Source organism: Carcharodon carcharias, chromosome 26 (assembly GCF_017639515.1).
Source record: "Carcharodon carcharias isolate sCarCar2 chromosome 26, sCarCar2.pri, whole genome shotgun sequence".
Taxonomy (NCBI): domain Eukaryota; kingdom Metazoa; phylum Chordata; class Chondrichthyes; order Lamniformes; family Lamnidae; genus Carcharodon; species Carcharodon carcharias.
Genome location: NC_054492.1, coordinates 41,713,489 through 41,727,737, shown reverse-complemented (window position 1 = coordinate 41,727,737; position 14,249 = coordinate 41,713,489). Strand labels below are relative to the sequence as shown.

General features: G+C 44.7%; 1 protein-coding gene across 1 annotated transcript in view; it reads right to left on the bottom strand.

The window, feature by feature from the left end:
* LOC121270044 (regulator of G-protein signaling 7-binding protein-like) overlaps positions 1–14,249 on the bottom strand; it is a 33,674-nt gene that overhangs the window by 1,187 nt on the left and 18,238 nt on the right. Inside the window, exons 4-5 of the mRNA XM_041175366.1 lie at positions 10,650–10,809; positions 9,230–9,300 (exon numbers count right to left, since the gene is read on the bottom strand). Coding sequence (XP_041031300.1) covers positions 9,230–9,300; positions 10,650–10,809 — 231 coding nt within the window. The remainder of the gene's footprint in view (positions 1–9,229; positions 9,301–10,649; positions 10,810–14,249) is intronic.

Sequence of the window (14,249 nt, the reverse complement as noted above, 5' to 3'; positions counted from 1 at the left end):
ATTGAATGAAATGGGTATTGTGCTGTGATTTCCCTTCCCTCCTCATCAACCACACCCTAGGAACATTCATATGGGTTGAGTAAAAATTGCATCCCTCACTTAACAATGGGCACAAAGGAATCTGTTAAGATAGTCATCAAAAAGCTCCCCACCCATTTAAAGACAGTAACTAGCTCAGGGCTAACTTGCATAATGCATAAATCAGAGAAATTGACACTAAGCCCTTTCCAGATTGATAAATTTCAGGCATGTTAAGAAACGACAGGTATTTATGGAGCTACACAAATCGGCCAATGCAATGCTGCCACCTGGAGATGGTCTGGAGGAACCTAGGTGAACATTTGCTTTGCTGACACTGCCTCCTTGCCTTCAGCTCCAGTGCTACAGTCAACCATTTTAAGCATTCACTTTAGTAATCCTCACCAAGTTACATTATTTGGTTGTACTGCAGTTTTCTGAGTACCTTAAGCCAACTAAGTCTTCAGTCTATATAGGTAACAACCTAACTCACGATTGACTGTGCTAAATACAAGATCACAAGTTTTCAGCATTACAGCTTTATGTAACTATATGGTGTAGCTTTTGTTTCCACAAAATCATAAAGCAGAGGAAGTGGTTATTCGTGTCTGTGCCAGCTCTTAGTCACATTCCCCTGCTCCTTTTCTAGCCCGACAATATTTTTCCTTTTCGAGTATATATCCAGTTCTCTTTTGAAAGTTAGTATTGAATCTGCTTCAACCACCTTTTCAAGGAGTGGTTTTCTGATCATTATGGCCAGGATTTTCCCCGCACCGGGGGCGAAGTTGAAGGGCGGGGGTGCACAGGCGCCCTTCCGATCGGTGCCGCAGAGCCATTTTACGAAGGAGGGCCAATTAAGGCCTGCCCAGCGTGACGTACGCACAGAAGCACTTCCTGTGCGGGCGGGGGATTCCCAAAATTGCGAGTGCGCTTTTTCGCGCATGTGCACGATAGAGCACACTCATCTCCCTGAGGCTAAGTGCAGCCTCGGAGAGATCGGCTCTAAATGTCAAAAAGCTAAAAATAAAAAAATAAAATTTCCCTAATGTCCCCTCGTGTGATACTGTCACATGAGTTGGGACATGTCCATAATTTTTACAAAAATTTTATTAAAATATTTTAAAACATACATAAAACCTCATCCTGCCCATAGATGAGATTTCATGCCTTTTCTAATTAGCGCCTGGGATCCTGGCCTGCCCGCCAACCTTAAGGTTGGACGGGCAGGTCCTTTAATTACTTAATTGACTGTCAATGGCCTGAATTGGCCATTGACAGGTCAGTGGACGCGCAGCTGATTTTGCTGCACCCCCGCCTTCCTGAAAATTTAAATGGGGTGCGGTGATGTCAGGAGTTCCACCCGACATCACCATGTGTCATTTTACGCGTCAGTGAGTGGGCCCCGCCCCTGCTCGCCAACCCGTAAATTGCTGCACTATAACTTGCTTTTATCAAATCTCCTCTTAATCTTCTCTTCTCTATGGAGAACCATCCCAGCTTTTATAGTCTCCTCACATAACTGAAGCCATTCATCACAGGTACCATCTCCACTACTGTCTTGCTATAGTTTTTGAACTTAAATAATTGAAAAATATATACGTACAAAACTTTACAGACATTTTTTTAGAAAAGGAGTTGTGTTATAACAAATAAGAGAAATCACCTCTAAATCTCTCAATTCTTGTAATTCAGTGTGCTAAAGGTTACATGTAATTTTGTCTGTATGATACACCAGAAACAGGTTATACTTTCTACAATGTCCTGCCATTGGATGTCATTATTCTGCTCCGTGGATTCTATATTTTTAAAAAATCGTCTAACCAATTATGGTAATTAGCACTTCACTGCTTGCATTATAAAGTTTACATGTGAAATAGATTTTTTGAAATACTGCCAAAAAACAGTTAAAAGTTCTAATCAGAATGAGTTTTTTATAGTTCCTTTGTTCAGCATACTTTTTCTCACTTTATCACTCGGACTATTATAACACCAGAATATATAATATATTGCAGAGTCCTGACATGCCTTCTGCTTGGATTCAAAAATAACCTAAATCTACACCATGATACCCAGTTAATAGAGTTAGCATGTTGCTTTCTATCCCACTTTTCATTCAGATCTCTTAACATTTGCCATTTTAAGCAGATATATATGTAAGATTTTAATTAACTGCATTGGGAAGATAGTTTAGTGCTTATCAAGGTGAGATGTATTACTGCTGATAAATGAAACACATCTATATCTTTTGTACCTAGTCTGCAGCAAGTATTCCCAATACTCCTTATCCTCAGTCTCTTCAGAAACATTGGCATATCTGGGCTGGTCAGTAAAGCGCTGATTACATCTAGCAGAAGGCGCCTTGTCAGTTTTTGTTTTAACCGTCCATTCCCCAGCGTCCCTTAAAATCCTGTTCATTGATCTTTGGGGTCCCACTCGCCAATTCTCTCATGCTGCTTCCTGCAGTTTTGAAGTATAACAGCTCCGATGCCTTCAGGAGTAAAAGTGTGGTGGGGGGGGGGGGGAAATGAGGGGGAAATAGTTGAGGAGGCAAAGCAAAAGAGAGGTGAAAATGAGGGAGGAAAGTAACAGAAATGGAGAAGAATTGTACGCAAGGTGAAAAAGTGGAGGAAAGTAAAACAAGCGAGAGGAGTAAGTGCAGGGGTGGGGGAAAGAAAAGGTAAGATGAAGGTACCAAAAATGGAAAAACAAAGTAGAAGACTCTATCCCTGCATCAGAATTTTTTGTTTGGTTATTGCCACAAGTGAGCTTTATTGTGTGGAGGAACTCCTTTTGAATATTGATGCACTTCTGAGGAACTGTGAACCAGAACTCCTGAAGGATTTGTAATCTTTCATGGGATGTAGGCTACAGTAGCTAGGCCAGCATTTGTTGCCATCCCTAATTGCCCTTGAGAATCTGGTGGTGAACCACCTTCTTGAACCACTGCAGTCCATGTAGTGTTGGTACACTCAGCAGTGCTGTTAGGGAAGTAGTTCCAGAATTTTGATTCCGAGACAGTGAAGGAAGAGCAATATAGTTACAAGTCAGGGTGGTGTGGGGTTTGGAGGGGATCTTGCAAGTGGTGGTGTTCCTGTCCATCCACTGCCCTTGTCCTTCTGGGTGGCAGAGGTTTGGAAGATGCTGTTGCAGGAGTCTTGGTGAGTTGTTGCAGTGCATCTTATAGATGGTACACACTGCTGCCTCTGTGCATCAGTGGTGGATGTTTAGGGTGGTGGATGGAGTGCTTTGGCCTGGATAGTGTTGAGCTTCAGCGTTGTTGGAGCTGCACTCGTCCAGACCAGTGGAGAGTATTCCATCACATTCCTGACTTGTGCCGTGTAGATGGTGGACAGGCTTTGGAGAGTCAGGAGGTGAGTTACTTGCTGCAGAATTCTCAGCCTCTGACCTCTCTTGTAGTCACAGTATTTATATGGCTGGTTCAGTTTCTGGTCAATGGTAATCCCTAGGATGTTGTTAGTGGGGTAATACTATTGAATGTCAAAGGGAGTTGGTTAGAATATCTCTTGTTGGAGATGGTCATTGCCTGGCACTAGTGTGGCTTGAGCATCACTTGTCACTTATCATGCCAAGCCTGAATGATACAGACTGCTTCAGTATCTGAGAAGTTGTGAATGGTACTGAATGTTGTGCAATCATCAGCTAAAAGCCCCACTTAATTCTGTACTTATGGTGGAGGGAAGGTCATTGATGCAGCAGCTGAAGATGGGTCTAGGACACTACCCCGAGGAACTCCTGCCGTGATGTCCTGAGACCGAGATGATTGACCTCCAAAACGTGGACATTTTTCCCTCTGATTTCCATTTATTTCAACTTTGTTAGGGCTATTTGCCACACTTCTTTCAAAAGATACCTCAATGTCAAGGTCAGTCACTATTATCTCACCTCACCTCTGGAATTTAATTCCTTGTCCATGTTTGGACCAAGGCTGTAATTGGGTTATGAGCCGAGTGGCCCTGATGGAACCCAAACTGAGTATTAGTGAGCAGGTATGTGCAAGTGCCGCTTGATGGCATGTTGACAACAACTTACATCACTTTGATCGAGAGGAGGATGATGGTGCATGTTGGATCTGAATCCCTTCCAGCTGGACTTTATGGCTTTGGGGTTTTTATATTTAATAAACACTGTAAAACAAAACAGGCCAAACCTCAACATGAAGGTTTCTGTATCTTCAAACATATCGATGCAGAAACCAAATCGATACTGTGTAAAGATACTGGGATATTATCATCTCAAAGACACAAAGCAAGTGCCATCAGACAATCCAATTAAAGAAACTGGGAGCCTATCACTGCAAATGGTCCTAGAAAACAGCCACCTCACAAACAAACAACAACAGCTAAGGAGCAATGGATCTTATAAAAGCACAAAACTGCGGATGCTGGAAATCCAAAACAAAAATAAAAGTTCGTGGAAAGACTCAGCAGGTCTGGCGGCGTCTGCAGAGAGGAACACAGTTAACGTTTCGAGTCCGTATGACTCTTCAACAGAACTAAGGAAAAATAGAAGAGAGGTGAAATGTAAGCTGGTTTAAGGGGGGTGGGACAGGTACAACTGGATAGAGGGCCAGTGATAGGTGGAGATAACCAAAAGATGTCATAGACAAAAGGACAAAGAGGTGTTGACGGTAGTGATATTAGCTAAGAAATGTGCTAATAGGTGACATTAAGGGTAGAAAGCAGGACGAGCAAGTTACAGAAAGCCCTAGTGGGGTTGGGGTGGGGGGGAAGGGATCGAAATAGGCTAAAAGGTAGAGATAAAACAATGGATGGAAATACATTTAAAAATAATGGAAATAGGTGGGAAAAGAAAAATCTATATAAATTATTGGAAAAAGGGGGATCGGAAGGGGGTGGGGATGGAGGAGAGAGTTCATGATCTAAATATTCAGTCCAGAAGGCTGTAAAGTGCCTAGTCGGAAGATGAGGTGCTGTTGCTCCAGTTTGCATTGAGCTTCACTGGAACAATGCAGCAGGCCAAGGATGGACATGTAGGCATGAGAGCAGGGTGGAGTGTTGAAATGACAAGCAACAGGGAGGTCTGAGTCATGCTTGCGGACAGACCGAAGGTGTCCGCAAAGCGGTCACCCAGTCTGTGTTTGGTCTCTCCAATGTAGAGGAAACCGCATTGGGAGCAGCGAATGCAGTAGACTAAATTGAGGGAAGTACAAGTGAAATGCTGCTTCATCTGAAAGGAGTGTTTGGGCCCTTGGACAGTGAGGAGAGGGGAAGTAAAGGGGCAGGTGTTGCACCTTTTGCAGTTGCATGGGAAGGTTCCGTGGGAGGGGGTTGAGGTGTAGGGAGTGATGGAGGAGTGGACCAGGGTGTCCTGGAAGGAGCGATCCCTGCGGAATGCCACCAGGGATGGTGAAGGGAAGATGTGTTTGGTGGTGACATCATGTTGGAGTTGGCGGAAATGGCAGAGGATGATCCTTTGAATGTGGAGGCTGGTGGGGTGATAAGGAGGAATTAACTTGAGATTCAAAGACATCACATTGTAATGGGGTCCATTGTTTCGGTTGTGGACACAATATCGCGATGAATGGGTTGCCTGAACCAAGGCAAAAACCAGACTTAAGAGATTAAGGGGTGCTAAGCACCAATTATCCAAATAGAATGTGCTCCAGGTACTTTGATACTATCACCAAGATTTGTAATAAAAGGCCAAGGCTGTGAGTTCTGGCATTGCAGTCATCAAGGAGGATCAGGAATGGTCAACCTGATTCACCGACCTACAGCTCACACCGGAACGACCAACCATGTGGGGAGTTGTAAGTATCAGCCAGATCCACGGATTTTGGGACTGAGAATTAAGGGTAGCTTTAAAGGTAGTAACTAAATCCTGAAAGGGAGTTTGAGTTGGACCGAGTAAGTTTTGGGGCAGAAATGTGGGATTTTGCCTGTGGCTCTACTTTTCAATGGAGTTTTATAAATGAGTTTGTGGTTTAGAGCGTTGTGCAGCGTCATTACACTAGTTTAGAGCTCTTGTATTAGGAGCAGTGGAGATGTTCTGCCAATAAATAAGTTTGACCCCAACCTCAACTTAGCAGTCCAAACGCACCACAGACAAGCCAAAGGCTGATTCATATTTTTTTAAAACTTCTATTTGGACTCTTAACTTTTCATTTCTGATCTGTGTATTTGTTTTGCATTTTTATTATTTTTCTCAGGTTCTAGTAACTAATAAACTTGCTTTCTTGAGTCAAAGTGTTAAATTGGCTCCTTCTAAAAAGTACATTCAGACTGGGAAAAGGTATCCACAGGGGACAGGGATTCCTTTTAAATTAATCTTGTTACAATCAGTAAAGAAGGGGAGCCAGCTCATTCCACCTCACCCAGGCGCATAACAAAATTGGGATCACATTCGGGAAATTAACAAATTGGGGGACCTCGTCTGGGACCGGTCATAACAATGTGGAGTGAATCAAATTAGCTGAAGATCGGCAACTGTGATACTGGGGACCTCAGGAGGAGGCCAAGATAGATCATCCACTCAGGACTAATGGCTGAAGATGGTTGAAAATGCTTTGTTTTTTGCACTGATGTGGTGGGCTCCCCCATCATTGTAGATGAAGATATTAAGGATCTTTCTTCAACTATTAGTTGCTTACTGCCATTCAAGGCTGGTTGTGGCAGGACAGCGGAGCTTAGATTTGATCTATTGGTTATGAGGTCACTTGGCTCTGTCTTTTGCAGGTTGCTTTGGCATGCAAGTAGTGCTGTGTTGTATCTTCACCAGACTGACACCCCATTTTTAGGTATGCCTGGTGCTGCTCCTGACATACCCTCCTGCACTCTTCATTGAACAAGGGTTCATCCTTTGGCTTGATGATAACGATAGAGCGAGGGATATGCCAGGCCATGAGGTTATAGATTGTGGTTGAATATAACCCTGCTGCTTCTGATGGGCCACAGCACCTCGTGGAAGCTCAGTTATGAGCTTCTAGACCTGTTCTGATATCCCTTTAACCCGGTGATAGTGCCACACAACACAATGGAAAGTCTGTTTAGTGTAAAAGTGGGACTTAGTCTTCACAATTACTGTGTAGTAGTCTCTCCTGCCTTGAGTGTCATGGGCAGGCAGATTGGCGAGGACCAGCTTTAGTAGGTTTTCCCTTGTGTTGGTTACCTCACCACCTGCCAAAGACCCAGTCTACAACTATGACCTCAGGACTCTGCCGCTTGGTCAGTTGTGGTTCTACCGAGCCACTGTTCTTGATGGACTTTGAAGTCCCCCAGCCAGAGTACATTCTGTGCCCTTTTCATTTTCAGTACTTCCTCCAAGTGGTGTTAAAGATGGAGGAGAACTGATTCATCAGCTGAGGGAGAGTGGTAGGTGGTAATCGGTAGGAGATTTCCTTGCGCATGTTTGACCTGATGCCAACAGATTTCAGTCTTGAGGACTCCCAGGGAAACTCTCTCCTGACCTTTGTATCACTGTGCTGCTGCATCTACTGGATCCAGTCCTGTCGGTGAGACAGGACATACCTAGGGATGGTGATGGTGGCGTCTGGGACACTAGCTGTAAGGTATGAGTCCATGAGTAAGGCTGTTGCTTGACCGGTCTTTGGGATAGTTCTTCCAATTTTGGCACAAGCCCACAAAGGTAAGGAGAACTTTGCAGGGTGGACAGAGCTGTGTGCACATAATTTGATGCCAGGAGGTCCATCCAGTTTTTTTCTACTTTGCTGTAGTGATTTTGTATAACTAAGTATCTTGCTAGGCCTTTTCAGAAGACAGTTAAGAGTCAACCCCATTGCTGTGGGTCTGGAATCACATGTAGGCCAGACCAGTAAGGACGGCAGATTTCCTTTCCTAAAGGATGTTAGTGAACCAGATGGGTTTTTACGACGATTGATATTTTCATGGGCATCATCACGGAGACTATTGAATTTAAATTTGAGATTTGAACCCATGTCCCCAGGGCATTAGCCTGGGCTCTGGATTACTAGTCTGTGACAACACCCATTTACATTCAGGTAAAATGCTGATGCACTTCTGGGAACATTCTGTCCCACACTTTTTCTCTCTCTCCCTCCTCATGCACTTTTATTACACTTCCTCCATTTCTGTTTTATCCCACTCTTACATCCACTCCCATAGCCACTTTGCTCTCACTTCCAAAGCAGAGAGAGTTGGATGACACGCTCTTCCATTGTGGAAAACATGCTTTATTAACGTATTGCCTCAAAATTAGCCATTTAGTAAGCTAACATGCAAAAAAGGGGAGAAATCAAATGGCCTCAGGATTTTTTCATGGATCCTCTGGGTGCCAAGGAACCCAATTTGAAAATCTATGCCCAATTGTACCGTTGTGGTTTTTCTCATTTCCCACACCAATCATTTTATTCATTTATGGGATGTGGGCATCACTGGCTAGGCCAGCATTTATTGCCCATCCCTAATTGCCATTAAGAAGGTGGTGGTAAGCTGCCTCCTTGTTGCAGTCCATGTGGTGTAGGTACACTGACAGTGCTGTCAGGGAGGGAGTTCCAGGATTTTGACCCAGCGACAATGAAGGATCAGTGATATATTTCCAAGTCAGGATGGTGAGTGGCTTGGAGGGGAACTTCCAGGTGGTGGTCTTTTGCTGCCCTTGTTCTTTTAGACATTAGCAGTCATGAGTTTGGAAGGTGCTGTCGAAGGAGCCTTGGTGAGTTGCTGCTGTGCCAAATTGTCTTTTGTGTTTTGAACTTGCGCCCCTATGAACCAGGTTGAGGTTCCCAAAGATTTTAATATTTAAACTTTTTAAAATATAATATTCCTCCTCCAGGACATTGGCATCCATGGACTTCCATTGGATTGGACCTTGATTATGCTTGGCAAAGTTGTGCAGTGATTTGCCATTGCCGCCTTCAGTGTGGCTGACCAGGAATCTTTCCCAGCCTTACCGCCTGTTATCAGGCGTATTGGAAAGATTTACAAGTTGATAATCAACCTGTTCATTTGTGCTATGAGCACACTGTCCGTGCCCAGCGAGCACTGAAGTGAGGCTTGAGCCCAGAGATTCTGGCCCAGCGGTAGGGATGATACCACTACGCCACATTTCAAGGTTATATGAGTATATCCTTTGCCCCTATGAAGATCTGTCTAGATAGCATGCAAATATAAAGTGAACATATTGTTCAAAAAGAATTTTTCAAACATGCAGTTTTTATATGCTTACACTTATAAATAAGTGAAATACATACCCTGTATTTTAAGATATTGTGGCACGGATTCCATGAGATTTCTCAGAAGGTATCTCATTTCCTGAATGTCACTGAAATGACAAATATAAATTGTTAAAATGGTTTTTAAAACATTTATCAGCACGGTATTGAAAACACTTTATCACACCTGTAGTGAAGAGCCCATACTGTATTTAAGTATCTGATTACTTTTAAACACATAATAAACAAATTAATTATGAAACCATTACATTATTTGAACATGTAAATTAGAATTCCTGTTTTTTCACTCAGTTCCATTCATGGCAGAAATCATGATGTTTTAAAACACGATCACTATGACAAAACCACAAAATGACATGTTGAAGCTATCAATAAATAGTAAAAGATAAAACTAGTACCCTGATTAAATTGAGCTTAAATAAAAGTACAGTAATTGTAAAGGCAGGTACCAGTTTTTAACACACACATTGTATTAATTTCTAACATCATTCTACACCAGGGAAACCTAACACAAAATGGCTAAATACAGGACCACTGTAGTAGAAGGATCCAGTTCATTAAGGGTTAATCTGGGACTGAGTACATTACCGCCCGCTGGTGATGTAAGAAGGCACCTGACCTAGAGCTAGGTAGCAACCAAGGACATGCCATGAAGTCCTCTCCTCCATACCTTTACCTTCTACTGTAAATATTTGCATAGTTCAGTAATGTTAATAAAGACTTCTTGGTAACTTCTACCTGACTGCTAAATGGTGTCTAAGCAGTACACACCACTGGTCGCGACAACCCAACCACAGCTTCCCTGCAACACATCAATCCAATCCCCCTGCCCCACCAAGTTTGACCTTTTCTGTCTCTAGTGTCTTAACTGCCACCAACAGATTCAGCAAAAATACGAAGGAAGGTATCTTATCTTCCTCCTGCCTACGTGCAGTCTTCTGATGTCAACATTGACGTCACCTTCAGACCTTAGCGGCTCCCACAACTTTCCTGTGAGAATCTCCCAATCCGTTTCCACTGTTTCCCCTTTTATTTGAGAGCCATTTGACCTGCCTATTGCTTTTCTAATGCCTTTTCACAGGCCTCACTGAGCTGAGTTCTGTATAGTACTCTGTTTTGCATTTTTTTTAAAAATCACTCGTTATTAATTTGCTTACTCTTTGCGAAGAGCCAGCATATCTGTCCTCATGATCTCCTTCTGTTATTGTCTTGCCCTCTGCTTTATTTAATCCTAACCAAGAGAGTTTTAATGATGATGTTTATCTAAAAGGTTAAGCAGATTTTCAGCATTCTGTTTGATAAGGTCTCCTGTTTGGTAGGGTTAAGGTTGCGTTTTATTTAACTGTCCTTATCTGCACTTGTATGAAAAATAATTAATATTACTAGATGTATGAAATATTGTAACATCATGGCAAAATGTAAAGTCCAAAGAGCTTACCTTTCTGTGGATTCAATTTCCAGCGCTGTATCTAAGTGACATGCCAACATGTCCAACTCTTGTGAAGACGATGAGCAGGTGACATCTTCCAGAAATGGGGCCTGTGAATGTTCCTCTTCTCTTTCACAGAGAATTCCAGAAGCAGGACAAATGATTTGTTCTGAAAAGGAAGAATACTTTTTAAAAAAAAATTACAGGCTTCAAAAAAAATCAAGTAGTGGCATTTTGTATTGTTGTTTATGAAAATATTTGAGACGTTTTTGTTTAAACCATTTCAAACTAACTTCTTTATTCATTCATTCATTTTGGCTTTCTCCATTAAACATATGTCTGTGCATGCACATACACTCATTTGTCTGAAGCTGTGCTCGGTGCTCTATCATCATCAGAACTGTTGCATCATTCCACCTTTTCCAATCCAAGATGAAGATGATTTTGCCAATGGTGAAAGTGTAATTTTTTAAGGGATAATGATCCCCCTCTTATCAGTATGTCATTGAGCTCACCCTGCAACTTCTGACTTTGCTTGCAACCTTTATGATTTAACAAGTACTTGGTCATATTCATAAGGTCTATTCATTTTTCAGTTAACTATATTTGTACATGCACCATGGATTTCAAGTGAAATTAGCTTAAAACTGGTGCGTACACTAGTGATCACAACCTCCGAATACTTCTGTCCCATTTAAGGTGTTCTTTTACTCATGCCTCTCCCACACTTGGGGGATAATTTTTTGCTTGGCATGCAGGCTCATGCCTGACGTGCTCGAGCATAGAGTAGCGCGCGATGACATCAGGTGAGCGTACTTGCATGGTATTTCACTCGGCAGGTGCTGGAACTGCACCCGCTATAATTAAGAGGCCAGTTAAGGCCATTAAAAAGACAAATGAAACTGATCTTTCGTTGCCTGTGCGATTTCACGCTCGTCACACGGGCAAAACGGGCAGGAGGCCAGCCGACATTTTCAAAAACCTCATCCACAGGCGGGATAAAAAAAGTCAGCAGCATTGCCAGTGTGAGTCGTGAGAAGTTTGGTAGATAATTTGCTGCTGGTTGCTTATTGGTATATGGCAGCTTCATCTCTGTTCGGGGCTTTATTCTTAGCATTTTCAGGCTTCATTTCAGGATTTATCAGTATCTCCAAGGCCCCTGGGGGATTTAGGCCGTGTGGACCCTTCCAGGTACCAGACAGCCTTCCCTCACCCTGGTAATGGGGATTGTGGTCTCTGCTGGTGGCACCTTCACTGAGGAGGAGGAAGAGAGGAGCAGAAGGGAGAGGAGGCCAGGTGTCTCAATGCAGCCTCCAGCGGAGGGACCTCTGGGATGACAGATGCAGGCACAAGGGGCGCAGGGCCAGAGGAAATCCAAGGTGGAAGGGGCTGCCGAAGGTGCTACTATCCTTTGCCAGGGTTTACAGGCGGCGATGCAGCTAACTCTGTCTGAAGTGCAATGCCAACAGGGGCTCTGCCTCTCAAGGGAGACCGTGACCTCCATCTGTCAGATGATTCGACTGAAATCAACTCTGACTGTGGGTGGACACCCCATGCCCGCAGTGGCCCTCAACCTCTAAACCTCCAGGGGTCAGGGGGGGATCTGTGGAAAGTCTCCCAATCAGCTGTCTACAATTGTATCAAGCTGGTGACTGAAGCTCTGTTCAAGCGGGTCCTGATCTTTGCTCTTTACCATACAGACGAGGTCAGCCAGGCTGAGTGATCCAGAGGATTTACAGCGATTGCTGGGTTCCCCTGCATCCAGGGTGCAATTGACTGCACACATGTGGCCATCAAGGCACCAGCGGGTCAGCCGAGGAGTGGAATCCCTTCCTGTTGATGAAGGTCCATGATTGTGCAGATAGTGTGACCACAGGATGCAGATTCTGCAAGTCTGTGCAAGGTACCCTGGCTGTTCCCATGGTGCTTATATCCTAAGACAGTCCCAGGTGCTGAGGCTCTTCAGTGCTCCAGCCCGGCTGGATGGATGGCTGCTGGGTGATAAGTTCTATCCATTGAAGAGATGGCTCATCACACCTCTCCACCACCTAAGAAGAGAGTCAGAGCAGCATATAATAGGAGTCATGCCTCCACAAGGGGAGTGGTAGAGAGGACCATAGGCCTTCTTAAGATGCACTCCTGATGCCTAGACCATTCTGGGGGTATGCTACAGTATCCCCCAAAGTGGGTGTCACTGAAAGTGGTTTATGCTGTGCTCTCCACAATCTGGCACTGGCAAGGATGTACCCACTGGAGGAAGAGGATCTTGACATACACAGGCCACAGATGATGAACCCAGTGATGAGTAGGAAGAGGAACACCGTGAAGGGAATGCTGAGGGTGTGCAGGCAGACCTCGGTAACCTCTAGGGAAGCAGGTAGACCAAGGATGCCTTGATCCAACGCTCCTTCAACTAGGCTACGAAAGATCCGCTTCCATCTCGGAGTCTGAAATGACTCTTTCATTTGCACCCAAAGCCCGCTCAATGCCTTTGCAATAAAGTATCCAGCCACTCACATCCAGCATTACACACTGGCGTACCCTGCACCAGAAAGAAAAAAGGTGAAGCACACTCAGGCCATCAGAACCAAAGCAAATTTAATGTTATCGTCAAATTGAAAGCATAATGGCATTACCATTACTGGTGTTGATATCCACACCGGCAGACACATAAACCAAACATAAATGAACAGAAAATCACTCATGAACTGTCCTTCTTGTGCTCTTGGTGCCCTGCCCTCCTCCCTCTCATTGGCACCGGCATTGGAGACAGCCTGCTGACTGGCCTTGACAGCCTTAGCAGTCGTCCTCTAGTTAGTGGAGCCTGTGCTGGCCCCGCCTGGGAGGGAATGGCCAGAGCCACAGCTGCATCTCCCCAGTCATCGCAGCCTCATCAGATGCCACAGTCACTGACGGAGTTTTGGAGGAGCTGCTGCCGTCATCCAGAGCGCCCTGAGAGGAGCCCGCAGAGACAACAAGCAGCTTGTGCCTCAATGTGAGGTTGCTCTGGATTTCCCTGCTCACCACTGACAGACAGGCTGGGATACTGGGTGCCTCATCCATCCCCCACATGGACACTGACCACATAAGGTCATTGCCTGTGTGAGGCCTTGCAGGTCCAGGCACAGCCCCAGGAAACCCTCATTCCATACCTGGAGCTGCCTCTCCATGAGAGTTACCACTCAATCAATGGAGGAGGCAGTGTGCTTGGCTATGAGTGTCAACGCAGTGCTCGTGCTCCGCATGGTCTCCTCCACAACAGAGACCACGGCACGCAGATCCTCGTGGATGTCCTCCGGATGCTCCAGCACCTCTTGCTGGACATCCAGTATCTGCCGCCTAATGGGTGACTCCAGAGGCCCATCATCTGCCTTCAACTGCCGACGCCCTGGGCAATCTCTGCCTCCGCCTGTACCTCAAGCAAGTGTGAAGTGCTCTCACCAATGTGCACCAACATTCTAGCCACTGATCTAATGCCCACCGAGGTGCTGGTATCTGTGCTTGTGCCTGGTTCATACAGCGGGGGTGGCACAGGTGTAAATGAAGCCAGGTGGTCCTCTGGCAACAGGGGTGGCCCTTCGGGTGCCAGAGAGCGAGTACGTGCTGGCG